Raw genomic sequence first — 14,740 nt, 5'->3', positions numbered from 1 at the left:
CTACCTATAATATTTAATTCAAGGTTTTCAAGATCAGATGAGATTAAGTCATGAATAATCCTGTTTGACTTCCTAGTTAACCCTGCCTTGAATAGGAGGTTGGACCAGAGACCTCCTGAGGTCTGTTCAAACCTGAATCATCCTGTGATGCCATAAGAGCAGTGGAATCTCGTGTGAGGGTTTTTTTCTGCATACCTAGACTTGGAATGGGATTTATCTCATCTCATTTTAACTAGATGAAAGATGGTTAGTCTAATTTATTTGTCTAGCACCTCCTAGAACCAGTGAAGAGACAGAGAATTCATTTTATCGCAACAAGTGCTGAAGGCTGGATCTGAATCAGCGTAGGGACAAATAACAGGGAAGTATTCACCAGGACAAGGCCCAGTCTGGGCTATATGACACCTTTAAGTGCTTAGGAAATACCAGGACACCCACCCAGTGCTGAATTGCATGTTGCTATTGCTGTAGTGTTGCCATTTAATTATACACAAGCTGCAAACACATTTGTGAACTTCTGTGGAAGTCTATTACAAGGCTTGTAGACATGATCAGTTGTCTGATCTGACTTGTGTCACCAAAGTGTAGCTACACAGAAATAACAAACTGTAATATTCTGTCAATGTTAGGTGACTAGTCTTCATAATATACTTAGGAACTTATGTGGTGATAGCTGAAGAACAGATCTTAAAGGCTGTTAGTAAAATACATTGATTATTATGGAAAAATCTTAAAGGGAACTACAGTACAAAAATTAGTATACAATGCACAACATATAAACCTATTCTTTATGCTACAGAAATCATTGTGTACGCCTTCTCAATGTAATTACATTATAACTTTTGTATCATAGTATATTAAAATTAGTCACAAACTATGTGGAAGAATAAAGAACTCTATTATTTATATATTATTAATATTATTATATAATAATATTTAATTATATAATTAAAAATATAATGCAATTTAATGTTTTTATAAAACAAAGAAATTTAGAATCTTCCATATTGAGAAACTCTATACATAAATTTTAGCTCAAAAATGTAATTTATGGCTTAGCAACAAAACCAAAATTATGTATCACTGAAGAATAGAGTTGAGATGGTAACTATAAAACACAAAATATACAGCTGACTATACTGCATAAACATAGCTGAAATAATGTAGAGGAAAAAGTTTTGTTTTGTGTAACATTTCTACTTAGATAACCACTTCCTTTTTTACACTAGAAAATAAGAAAACCACAGACTTCAACAGGAAACAAGAGTGTGCCTTTATCACGAACAAACAGCTTCATGTGTGATGTATCTACACAGTAACTTTTTAAGGGAAAAATAAATTGATTTATTGACACAAGATCCTATACAATATTTAAACCTTGTTTAAGTTCAACAGAATGTATCCAGTTTTAGGATAAAATATAATTGTTTTCAGTAATACACATTCATTTCAATCATAATTCTTACAGAAAACATAAATTTTACATAAAATTACATAAAACATAAGTTCTTCTATAAAAGCAAAATTCTTAGTATTGATTTTTTTCAAGACAATAAAAAGATAAAAATAGAAACAAGAACTGAGCTGTGTTGAATCTAAAACCAGATCTTGCTCACTATAGTTGCCAACAGTATTTTTTCATGTGAAGATTTAAATGTAATTGAAGACAATGAAGACATAACTGGACGCCTACACAATGTACACATCTAGAATCACATGAGTGCCAAAGTAGGCTTGCCAAGTCTGATGTGGCAGCTTTTCAGTTTGTGAAGTGATTAATAATTTAACATAGGCTTAAGAAGCTGAGATTCCCAAACTGTCAATAAAAATAAAAATTTACAATTTGGCCACATGATTGTGTGACCAAATGGGTTTTCATGGGCCAAATATAAGCTCAGGTACCTCAGCTTTAGGTGCAGTCTCACTGCAAAGTGGGTGGGTAAGACAGCACGAGAACAGGATGACAGTCCATTCTCAGAAATTCAGCTGTGCAGCAAACATAAATTTAAAAGCACATAACACCTTGAAGAAATGTATCAAAAAATGTTATCTTCTAGGTGACATCTCTCAGCTTTCCAGAATGTCAAATTGTACAAATGTGAAACCCAGAAATAAAGGACTGCTTACCACTAAACAAAAGACCACACTTAAAACTCTGTACTCTAGCAACAGCCTTGGAAATGATCTGCATACAGACTAGTTGCATTCATCATATTAGACAAATTTGTGTATCAGAGAGACCAGTTACAATCGTTTGGCATAGCTGTCACAGGGATCTATGCTGCTTAAAATGCATAAGACACTCATTGAAATTTTTGTATGCGACTAAAGGAAAGAACACACGCAGCCTGAAGACCTCATGCTGTGCCATTTGTTTCCACGCAGCATTGTAACAGCACTGGGGCAGATGGGGATTAATTGGGAAAGAGATTAAATTCAACTGCAATAAGGAAAAAAAATAAGCTCTTCGTCCACAGAACTGTACTATACATGTAAGGGTGAAGAACTAAAAATTTAAAAGGGGTATTGATTCAGTGAATGGTTCATTGCAGGAAAAGAGTATATATTCATACTGAACCTATCATCAGAACTGTCTTTATAGCCAACAGAGAAACCCAGACACTTGCAGGTGTCCATATAAAGGGGAAGTGTGTGGTCCTTATTTCTTTCTATTGACTGTTAAGGGACTCTAGATACCTAGTTCACATGTGTATGTCCACTGATGTTAACATATGGACAAGTGGATCTCACTTTTGATGTCTGAAGAGTCTTTAAAATATACTGGAGACTGCAATCAATTTTTGTAATTGATTTTTCTTGCTTTCTGTTAGTAAGAGAAATTTATCTGTGGGAACTGGTACTCATTCACGTGTTGTCATTTTGCTTTGATGCGTGACAACATCTAAGTAAAGACCGTGATGTGATTCTCTCCGACTAACTTTCTTACAGAAGTATAGCAATTTCATACTCCTGTGAGAACCATGGAAAGAATGACAGATGTAATGTACCATCTAACATTTTCATGCTTTTGGTGCACAGTGTTTATGTAGTTTTGTTGTGACAGAAAAGACAGCTGAGTCCTGTTTCACTCAGGCCATATTCCCCTTATTACACATATAAGGGAATTGTCTTTACATAAAAGAATGTTCCATATAGAATAATGCTATATAAATACATAAAATAAAATATATAGTAATGTGCTTGTATTTTTTCCAACCAAAGACAGTTTTCAAACTTTTAACACTGGCTAGAAGTCAATCAAGTTCAGTTCAGTGAACATCAGGGTGGTAGAAGCCTTCACAATCAACTAATCCAAAACCCACATAACACACTGAGTTCTGAGCATTAAGAAAATGCTTCTTCAATTTTCTAGGGTGTTGAACAGGTTTAGGAGTGCTGTTTTTAATTTTGCTTCCCAAAAATACTTGCTACACAGTAATCTGAATAAAGTCAGATGACTTCTTACAGAGTCAGGGCCATATTCTAACTCCCCATTTTATTAAGATGAAACTAGAAGACTCAGATAACCTGAATAACAACCATGTTTTCATGATTTGCGGAGCTCCTTTTTGAATTTACATTACTTAGCACTTACCACTATTCAGACTGCAAGGAGGCACACTAAATCCCAGCATAACCCAAGTGAGCAGGTATGTCTTGAATTAGTTTTACAATCTTCAAATTAGGGCTTAGCTTCAGTGACTGAATAGCCATGGTTCTCTTACAAGCAGAATTGCCATAAAGGTTTTGATGTGGACTGACAGGGAAATTGGGCTAAAATATTGTTAATATGGTGGACATCAGAGAATCATAGAATGATATAGGTTGGAAAGGACCTTAAAGATCATCTTATGATACATATTACAGAAATAAAACAGGAATATAATGATGTTGATTTTACTGATAATTATGGGTACACCATAGGTAATATAAAAATTATTAGTCGCAAATACTAATGTAGTATTGCAATATTTGCAATAGAACAGCTCTGTTCTATGACACACTGTTCACCTAGCACAACTGTACCATCTCATCCCACTTTGTCCCTGAATTTTCTTTTCCTTCCACTCACACATGCCCCGCTCAAACCTAGCACTGGGCTATGAGCACGATCTCTTTCCTCCAGCAAGTACTGGAGCAGGGCAGACTCACAACTACTACACCTAACTTCCAAGTTTCATTTATACTTTGAAGCTTAAGGTTCTAACCTTCTAAATTTAGTAGCAGTCCTGTCTAATGTGACTGTCAATGTTATCTGAGGGTAAAATTCACACTTATTAGATGCAACAGAGCCTCATTTTCCTTCTTAGAAATGTGCCTTTATCTTCTTCAGTTGCTCATTATGATGTTAGCTCAACAGGTCAGAGTATTTTCATATGTTACAATTTTGGCTACAGGATCTTCAAATAGATCTTTATTTCAAACTTGTATATTGTCTTTTGCAGTTTGTCCTTCCCTTCACTGCCATTATTATTATGTTTATATTAAAAACAAAGGTGTTGTTCAAGTAGGTAATTGAATATCCCAAATTTCATTGAAACCTCCTATTAAATAATACTGGTTTTCAACCTTGTGCTCTTGCTTCCTCTGTATGAACAATGACTGTATAAAAGCCTTAAATGTTAATTAGGCTTAAGCATCAGCAGAAAATGACTCTAAATATGTAATGCTTTGGCTACTTAAACAAAGTCTAAAGAGGGAATATTGTACCTTATCACAGTCTTATGCAGCAGGGTGTACTTCCTCTTCAGCTCGGCTACTCTGGTGCCTGTGATTTTTCCAGCAGAAAATAGCTATGGCAGGGAAACAGATAGTTATGAAATCTCCTAAGCATTAATATTTTCATTCTGCTGCAACATTTTAGAACTATAATTGGCAGCCTTTTAGTTTATACAGTCTTTGGTAACGTACCAAAGCAAATACACAATCAAATCCAACACACAGATGGATAAAATGCTTATTTACATAATAATTCAAAGCATAAATATAAGAATATACAGAACGCGTCTGTCACAACTGCAGTTCTACCCACACCACCATTTCTTCTCTGATTTTCTTTCTGTATTAACATTTCATCATAATTCTGTCTTGACTTTGAAGTCAGGCTCTAAATCACCTGTTTCCCGCATTGCTTAACTAGTTCAGTTTTGGTATATATATATATATATCAGCTGGTCTGAACAGGTGAAACTGAGGCTTAAAGTCTGGTTTGTGCTAAAGTGTGTCCACAGGCAATATAGCTGCAAAAAAAGAGGAGCTGGGCTCAAGCTAGATCATCCCCAGGCCACAAAACACACTACCTTACATTCCTCTGCAGACCTTCAGCAGAGACCAAGAGCAAACCACTCCACGCATTTAGTACTAAATAACCCATGTGTGTGATGCAGCGCACCCATCTCTAGGGGATTCCTCAGGTGTCTCGAGGGCAGTAATTTGGGCCAATGAACTAGTCCTTCTTAATATAAATAGGAAATAGGACTAGAAGCCCAATTTTGCCACTGGGAAATATCACAGCAGCAATATGATAGTACTTCCTGAGATATTTCTTTAGAAAACCTTTCCTTCCTTTCTTTTGGTTACAGGTAAGGAGAACCAGGTTAAATCCAGGTTTAAAAATGTAAAGTGATCTGGCTCTGTAAAAGACCATAGCTAGCCTTTTGGGGCAGCAGCTTTTATGGGAATCTGCCAAGAAATGCAGTTGCGCAGATCTCCTGAAATAAGAAACAAAGTTACTACAGCACTGGGAAAATCCCAGGAGTCATCCTTCAATATTTGACAGGGCCTCCAGGGAAAGGCTGTTTCCTAAGCTGAACTTAAGAGCCATTTAAGAGACTCTTATGTGGGCTATTCTGTAGATGCCCCTTTCTTTAATATCCAGGAGAAACTGTCCAGAACCAGTCCTGTGGTCAAAGAGCAAAACCCAAGCAAATATGCCAAAGGAAGTATACATTTTGTTGATAGCTGTTTGATTTATGTATTAAGATCTGCTGCAAAATATTTTATGGTACCAAAGACAATTTTTGCTGTCTACAGCCCTGAGAAAAGGAAAGCAGATCCATCTTTCGCTTGTTTGCAAGAAATTAAAGATAAGCAGCTCTCAAATATTTATGTTGGCATCGTCCATGATCCAAAGACACTGTTCACTTAAGTTCACAATGCTAACTAGCTCTTCTGTGAAAAAGAAAATATTTCCCTATCTCAACCCATTTATTTCTTATCCTCTTACGTAGGTATAGTCATCCTATTTAGGTGGACCCTCACTATTGTTCTTTTCCATGCTCATCTGATCTTTACCTGTGAGTTTTTCTTACTGCTTAGCTTCTCACCGCAAACCTATGCCATGTTGGATAGCATTTCCGCAGAAATAAACTCACTTGTCCTTCAGGCTATGTCTTCTCCTTTATATCCATAAGCTTTTTACACATTTTACACTTAATTTCTCAGTTTAGTTCAGAGCTAAGACCTCTATTTCAACAAGGCTGGTTCAATACAAGATGAAGACACGTAGCTTTGAGGGCTACATAAGACAGACTGTATGGACAGCGTAACCATCCAGTCAAAGGGAGTGAAACTTCTGTGAAAACTATAATCACCAGATAGTTCCCATTACCACAGCTTCATTTGGAGAGCCATCAGAGAGTCAGCACTGGGCTACCCTGATCCCAGGATTTGTTATTAAAGCCCAGCACACCGTTATCTCCAAGATTCTTGGGAAGGCAGAAGGGAAAGAAAGGAAAGAGGCAACAGCTTGAGGGGAAGAAATAGTCAGTTGTGGAAGAAGGGAGGAAAAGCATGAGAGTTCTGTAGAAAAAGTCCATTATTTGTGGTCATAAAACTAGACGAGGGTTGATGCCCTTGATATACAGACATATAACGCATTCAAGGCTGCCTTTCCTACGTATGTGGTAGAGGGTGATATGTAAATGAAACAAACCTCAGAAGCTATGTTAGCTGAATCAATGGACAGCCCCAGAAACTCACTGAATGCCTAAAATGGGGCTAGCAATTTTTTTTCTTATATATTTCTATCATGCTGAGGAATAGCAGATTTCCAGTCCCTCAATACACTGCCTATTGATAACAAAAATTTTGGATAGAACTGCAATGACAGTAGGTACCCACTTGGACCTGGAACTATGGTTGTGCACAGTCAGCAGAGGAAGAGTAACAGCTTTTTGCAAAAGACACTGAAAATGGGTAGGAATCGCCTTCTTTTAGAGCCACTACTCAGTGGAGAGTATAAAGGATGGAGTCTGTCTTGTTTGCCATCAGGTGGGCTGAGAAGTAAACAGTTTTTCAGCTGGGATGACTTTGGTTCCTACCAATATCTAAAATGGAATTAGAGTAAAGAAATTGGTTGTCATTCCACCTTTTGAAAAGGCTGTTCACAGTCCTGAAGCAAACCACCTCTCGTGGCCATGGACATCCTCCAGTTCAATGGCAAATTAAAATAACTATTACAGCATTTTTTCCTGTATAGTTTCTCATCAGCATATTTTATGCTTTATTCCATTGCATGGAAACAAGCACATTTGGCCTTCTTGGCTTGTAATCATAGACCTTGCCCATCCTCTCTCTGTGGAAATATGCTTCTGCCTCTGACATTCCCTTCCAGATCATCGCCTCACATATTTTTTATATATTTTTGTTTACAAGGACAAACATCTTACTGTGGAGAACAATATTAGCTGCTAAGTTTCCCTCTAGCAACCAAAATGGTATTTGGAAAAATGTAATCAAAGGACAACAATCCAGAACAAATCTTTACTCATGAGGATAATTTTTCACTTATATAAACGAAGTTAAACAGGGATACTTGCAAGAGTGAGCATTATTTCCTTAACTAATGGCTGAATATTTAGTCTTACCATCCAATCATTAAATCAAAACATTTAGTAATTCACCTTTTGCTTTTTCATTTATCTCCATTTGGCTTTAGAAGAAGCTGTTGGAATCAGATATGAAATCATGCCCCTCATTTTTTTTTGTCTGTGCTTACAATAGATTTTGTCCTGAATGGTAGATAGGATCTAACGGCCATTCTGGGTCTATTTATCCTTTTTTAAAAATATCTGGTATAGCTAATGGAATTAGCAACAGTAAAAAATAAATTAGCTGAAATTTAAGGCTCTAAACTGCTTAACCAATATATAACTATAAGAAATATGTTGTAGGCAATGCCTCCAGTTCTAATATGCTCTTATCTGCCTGTTAATTTAGTGTAAATAGTCCTCCTTCCACAGACTTACAGACCTACTCTATTCTGAAACCAGGGAAATGGGTAACATTTCCAATAGGACCTATATAGTACTATGGTGTATTATAACAATTATTCCCAAGTCAGAAAAGTGACACTAGTGTAAACAGTAAAACATCAATCAGGAACATTAAATCCATATACTGAATTTCTGGATGCCAGTTGCATCTCTAAACTCCAGATTTTGCTTTTGGATCTCAGATTTAGCAGAGAAGTATAGAAAAATTCTTGTAACCAGATGCCATAATAGAAAACATTCATACAGCTTTATTACTCAAGTTCAGTATTAGAATTTTTTTTTTTTTCAAATAACACAAGCTAAATTGGAACTGGAATTCATAAATATATATTTTTACCTCTATTTCTGAATGTTCACAATAGATGAGTCACATTTTCCTTCGAGATTCTGTCTAATTTGAATTAGGTTCATTTTTGTCTTTACTATCATAAAAGGCATGTTTCAACACAGAATAAATAACAATTCTTAAATTGCACTAGAGACAACGGTTAATAATTTTGTTCCTCTATAGCTAGATGATGCTGGCTATGGGCACAGATAGAGTATTGTTCTTTCCTAGCCATGTCATAGTAAAAATTACAGACTACTAACATATGTTAAGTACACAAATACATATAAAGCCTGACTATATGTGCACTTTATTTCATTAACCTGCACCTACAGACAGATTGTAGAGGTCCTACTCCATTTCATTTTATCAGTAAGAACTAATACACAAGATCTGCAACAGTAGAGTGAATGCAGAATACCTCAGCTGCATAATTAAAATCTGGATCTGACATTGATTGGATTATCTTAATTTTGTAAAAACATTTGTGTCTATTATGTCTACAAGTGATTAAATAAAATTTATACTATGTTCATAACATACAGAGAGCATTAATATCTTGTTTAATGGTCAGTAGATTCCTATGAAGCCTAGGGTCAAGAGTCTTGCCAAGATTACTCAAAAAAACCCAAAAAAGCAAAACCAAACCTCAAAATGGTAACACAAGACTCCACTGATTAATTTGAAGTACTCTAATTCCTAATAAGTGCAACATGGAAATTCAATGTAAGAAATAGACCATATTCCTAGCTTGGTTTATGAGTCTGTTACAGACCACCCAACCAGGAGGAAGAGGCAGATGAAATGTTCTATAAGCAGCTGGGAGAAGTCCCATGATCACTAGCCCTTGTTCTCATCAACTTATGAGATATCTGCTGGAAATACAATACAGCAGAGAGGAAACCGTCTAGAAGGTTCCTGCAGTGTGTGGAAGATAACTTCCTGACCCAGCCGCTGAGTGAGCCAGCTAGGGAAGGCATGTCACTGGACCTGTTGCTTGTGAACAGAGAAGGACTTCTGGGTGATGTGAGGGTTGGAGGCCCTCTTGGGCACAGCAACCATTAAATGACACAGTTTTCAATTCTTGGAGAAGTAAAGAGGGGTCAGCAGCACTGCTACCTTTGAGTTCCAGAGAGCAGACTTTGGCCTCTTTAAGAGCCTGGTTGACAGAGTCCTTTCAGAAGCAGACCTGAAGAGCAAAGGAGACCAGTAAGGCTGGACATTCTTCAAGAAGCAAATCTTAAAGGCACAAGAGCAGGCCATCCCCATGTGCCGAAAGATGAGCTGGCGGGGAAGTAGACCAGCCTGACTGAGAATAGAGTTTTGGCTGGAACTCAGGGTAAAAAATACACAAGAGCAGGCCATCTCCATGTGCCAAAAGATGAGCTGGCAGAGAAGTAGACCAGCCTGACTGAGCATAGAGCTTTGGCTGGAACTCAGGGTAAAAAAGAAAGTTTATGACCTTTGGAAGAAGGGGCAGGCATCTCAAGGATGTTGTGAGGTTACACAGGTAGAAAATCAGAAGGGCCAAAGCCCAACCAGAACTTAATCTGGCTACTGCTGCAAAAGACAGCAGTAAAAAATAAAAAATGTTTCTATAAATACGTTAGCAACATAAAGTGGGCTAAGGAGAATCTCCGAGAACTTAATCTGGCTACTGCTGTAAAAGACAGCAGTAAAAAATAAAAAATGTGTCTATAAATACATTAGCAACATAAAGTGGGCTAAGGAGAATCTTCAGAACTTAATCTGGCTACTGCTGTAAAAGACAGCAGTAAAAAATAAAAAATGTGTCTATAAATACATTAGCAACATAAAGTGGGCTAAGGAGAATCTTCATCCTTCACTGGATGCGAGGGGAAACATACTGACAAAGGATGAGGAAAAGGCTGAGGTCCCTTAATGCCTTTTTTGCCTCAATCTTTAATTGTGAGACCAGTTGTTCTCCAGGTACCCAGTCCCCTGAGCTGGAAGACAGGGATGGGGAGCAGAATGAAGCCCCCATAATCCAAGGGGAAAATGGTTAGTGACCTGCTACATCACTTAGACATACACAAGTCTATGGGGCTAGATGGGATCCACCCAAGAGCACTGAGGGAGCTGGTGGAAGTGCTGACCAAGCCACTTTCCAGAATTCATCAGCATCCTGGCTAACTGGGGAGGTCCCTGTTGACTAGAACTTAGCAAATGTGACACACATCTATAAGAAGGGCTGGAAGGAGGATCTGGGGATCTACAGGCCTATCAGTCTGACCTCGGTGTCAGGGAAGGATATGGAGCACATCATCTCGAGTGCCATCATGCAGCAGCGGAGAGAGCAAGTAATCAACAAAGGACTGTGTTCCTGGGAAAACGGCTGCCCCATGTTGCTATGAGCTGCCACCCACTTACTGGATGAGGGAAAGGCTGTGGATATTGTCTGTACTTTAGTAAAGCCTTTTGACATTGTTTCCCACAGCATTCTCCTACAGAAACTGGCTGCTCATGGCTGGGATGGATGTACTCTTCGCTGGGTAAAAAACTGGCTGGATGGTCGGGCCCAAAGATCTGTGGTGAATGGAGTTAAATCCAGTTGGCAGCCGGTCATAAGTGGTGTTCCCCAGGGCTCAGTATTGAGTCCAGTTCTGTTTAATATCTTCCTCAATGATCTGCACAAGGGGATCAATGACACCTACTGTATAAGGTTCAACAAGGCTAAGTGCACTGCACTTGGGTCACAACAACTCCATGCAATGCTACAGGCTTGGGGAGGAGTGGCTGGAAATCTGCCCAATGGAAAAGGACCTGGGGGTGTTGGTCAACAGCTGGCTGCATATGAGCCAGCAGTGTGTCCAGGTGGCCAAGACCAACAGCATCCTGGACTGTATCAGAAACAGCCTGGCCAGCAGGAGTAGGGAAATGATAGTCCCCCTGTACTCAGCACTGGTGAGGCTGCACCTCAAGTGCTGTGTTCAGTTTTGGGCCCCTCACTACCAGACATTGAGGTGCTGGAGTGTGTGCAAAGAAGAGAAGCGAAGCTGGTGGAGGGTCTAGAGCACAAGTCCTACAAGGAATGGCTGAAGGAACTGGGGTTGTTTAGTTTGGAGAAAAGGGAGCTGAGGGGAGACCTTCTCACTCTCTAAAACTACCTGAAAGGAGGTTGTAGTGAGGTGGGAGCCATTCTCTTGTCCCAAGTAACAAGCAATAGGACAAGAGGAAACAGCTTCAAGTTGCATCACGGGAGGTTTAGATTGGATATTAGGAAATATTTCTTCACCAAAAGGGTTGTCAAGCATTGGCACAGGCTGCCCAAGGAAGTGGTTGAGTCATCATCCCGGGAGGTACTTAAAAGACGTGTAGATGTGGTGCTTAGGGACATGGTTTAGTGGTGGACTTGGCAGTGTTAGGTTTACGGTTGGCCTCGATAATCTTAAAGGTCTTTTCCATTCTAAATGATTCTGTGATTATTGGTAAAAACACTCGAGTTTAAGTAACATATATTTGAATAAGCGCTGGGTTAATTCAAAAAACAGTATACTTTGGCAGCAGTGACTGTAATGAGCATCAGAGCTTCCAGATTTCAATCTTTGAGAAGTAAGCTTGCAAGTTAGTTCAAAAAAAGTCATTGTTAAAGAACACACAAATAAAACAATTTATGATAAAACAACCAACAGTATTTATATATGCACACACACACACAAAGATAACATTTCTAAGTTAATGTGGTAATTTTCTTCTGATCTATTGGATCTGTATTAGCTACATTTCTATTAAAAAAAGCTGTGTACAAGACTAATATCCCAAGTTGAAAAAGGAAGTTACATTTCACTCCTCTCCCCTCCCTCCAGGATGCACTTAAGAATTCATTTTCTTTGCTTGTAAGCTCTCACATTGCTGGGGTAAGTAAAATGGTGGTTGTCCTTAGTTCAACTAATTATGTTGCTACACTGAAAAGGAAAAGAATGAGCCAGAAGACAGAGTAGTGAGGGAAAAAAAAGAGCTTGTGAATGGCAACTGAGGCAAGCTTTTTTTCAGTCCTGTGTTAACCATAATGCCCTGGAAAGAACTGAGATAATTTTCTTATACCGGCCATCTCAAATCTGGAGTTTGGAATATAGTTGGGTAAACAGGAAATATTCTTTAACTGTTGAGTCTTCCTGTCCCTTTCCACGTCAGTTGTACTTATCTGTATCTTGTCTTTCCCAGCTTTTCTTTCTCCTTATGCAATGAACTGGGACCCCATACATATTTAAACACATACAAAACTGAGAGATCATCTGAATAAAGTAAAATAAATTGTCCCTATCTAAATGGAGAATTATTGGAAAGTTGGATGAAGATTTGGCTGCTAAAGGATGGTTGCTTGGCAACTTCTTGCTTTCTTTTTCCCTGTACTCCCATAAATGTAATTACATAAAAAGTATGGAAGTATGTGTCCTATTACTGGATTTACTTGTGTCTTCCCTTGTAATTTAAATTTTCTGTTATGTTTATTTTATCCTATTAAGTTACCCTTTCTTTTACTTTACACTCATCTTTAACTGATTAACATGAGTGTAATTTTGTAACTTTGTTAAATTTTTCACGTTACCTGCTAACTGAAGCTTGGCTATTCTACCAGAAAAACAAAGTATAACAAAACAAACCCAAATCCAAACCCAAATTCCAAATGAGATTTGTTTCCTTCAGTCAGTGAAAAACAGTACTGGATAATCATGTCCTCTGATTAATGATGTCCTCTGTGGAGGAAGATTTTGCTGAAAAGGGAAAAGGGAAGGGCATATCATTCATATTTTTCTAGCAAGAAAAGGTGAATTTTCTGTCTCTGGGCAGGAACCTTTTAAATATAGGAATCCATGAGAAAAACAGAAGAATATTTATGCTCAGATAGCTGCTGTGTACACCTGCAAAACTTTTCTCTAAATCCTTACTGGTAAGTTCATATTTGCTTGCTACTAACAGCTCACCATCAGAACTCTCTTCAACATGTCTTGAAGAAAATTCCAAGGAAAAGAGCACAATCCGAGGTTACACACAATCGTTGCAGGATCTGAGGGAGCTCTTGTCTATCCTTCCAGATTGATTTCAGGTCCACTAGCCCCTGGATGTGGGACTACAGTAATTTCTCTGAGGCTGGAAGGTGGATGTAGATGAGATGTTGGTAAGAAAGAGATGTCAGAATAGGAAAGGGAATTAAAACCAGGGGAGGGAGAGGACCCCCCTGATAAATAAGGTATACTTCCATGTAAGCAAAACTAAGGAAATCTGACCCTAACTACATCAGCACCTCCTCACTACCACATTAAGTGAAGCAGGCTTTTACATCCTCCATTTTAACAGATTATATTCAATCCTTCCTGATAGTCAGCTCAAAGCAATACAGCAAAAAATTCATCTAGAATTTCAAAACAAGTTTTCTGTAACTCAAATGTGATATAAATAAAAACTCTAAGAACTTCGACGTTCCCTGTTTTGAATTTCAAGGCTTTTTAACCTTCTTTTGAGACTCTCCAGAAACGAATAAAACTAAGCCAAATTTTAATCTTAAAAAGATTATGATCTTTTGATAAAAAGTATCAAGAAAAGCATGGAAGATAAATATAGCCACTACCAAGATAACACTGATTAACATAAGTTACTCATAATCATTATGAAAGTGAAACATGCGAAGGCTTCCCAGGAAAGCCTTAATTTCGACACTCCCTAGAATCTCTGCATTTTGGAGAAATGATGGAGTTAACATGTGCTTCTAATTATGTTTGAAGATACTGCAAAATAACTAAAATGTATTCTAAGCTTGAACGGAACAGTAACACTTTCCACCTCTTCATTCTAAACTGTAGGTTTTGTAATTACAAGACACTGTGACTACACTTAGTGTTATTTTAACACATAGAATAATCCAACATTTTATATTAATGTTGTTTATTTCAAACATCTGAAAGGTCTTGTCAAACAACTCTTTTTCTTCATATTAGAACACAACAGAAAAATATCAAGAGGTTCATATATTTTATAGTTTGTATATACTCAGGATTTCAGCATACTATTAACCCCTTGGCAAATGGGTCTTCTGGCCAGTCTGCTATGTGAGGTTTGGAATTTTCTCTCTGTTTATTTGAAGAACTTTTCTTACCTCCTTTGGCTAATATTTAAA

General features: G+C 37.8%; 1 protein-coding gene across 1 annotated transcript in view; it reads right to left on the bottom strand.

The window, feature by feature from the left end:
- The window catches only part of CCDC146 (coiled-coil domain containing 146), a gene marked incomplete at its 5' end in the record, with an annotated part of 69,477 nt that overhangs the window by 32,619 nt on the left and 22,118 nt on the right, over positions 1–14,740 (bottom strand). Inside the window, 1 exon segment of the mRNA XM_010166365.2 lies at positions 4,711–4,793. Within this exon segment, the coding sequence (XP_010164667.2) occupies positions 4,711–4,793 (83 nt within the window).

Source organism: Antrostomus carolinensis, unplaced genomic scaffold (genome assembly GCF_000700745.2).
Source record: "Antrostomus carolinensis isolate BGI_N321 unplaced genomic scaffold, ASM70074v2 scaffold16534, whole genome shotgun sequence".
Classification (NCBI taxonomy): domain Eukaryota; kingdom Metazoa; phylum Chordata; class Aves; order Caprimulgiformes; family Caprimulgidae; genus Antrostomus; species Antrostomus carolinensis.
Note: the sequence above shows the minus strand (reverse complement) of the source record. Positions and strands in the feature narration are given on the sequence as shown.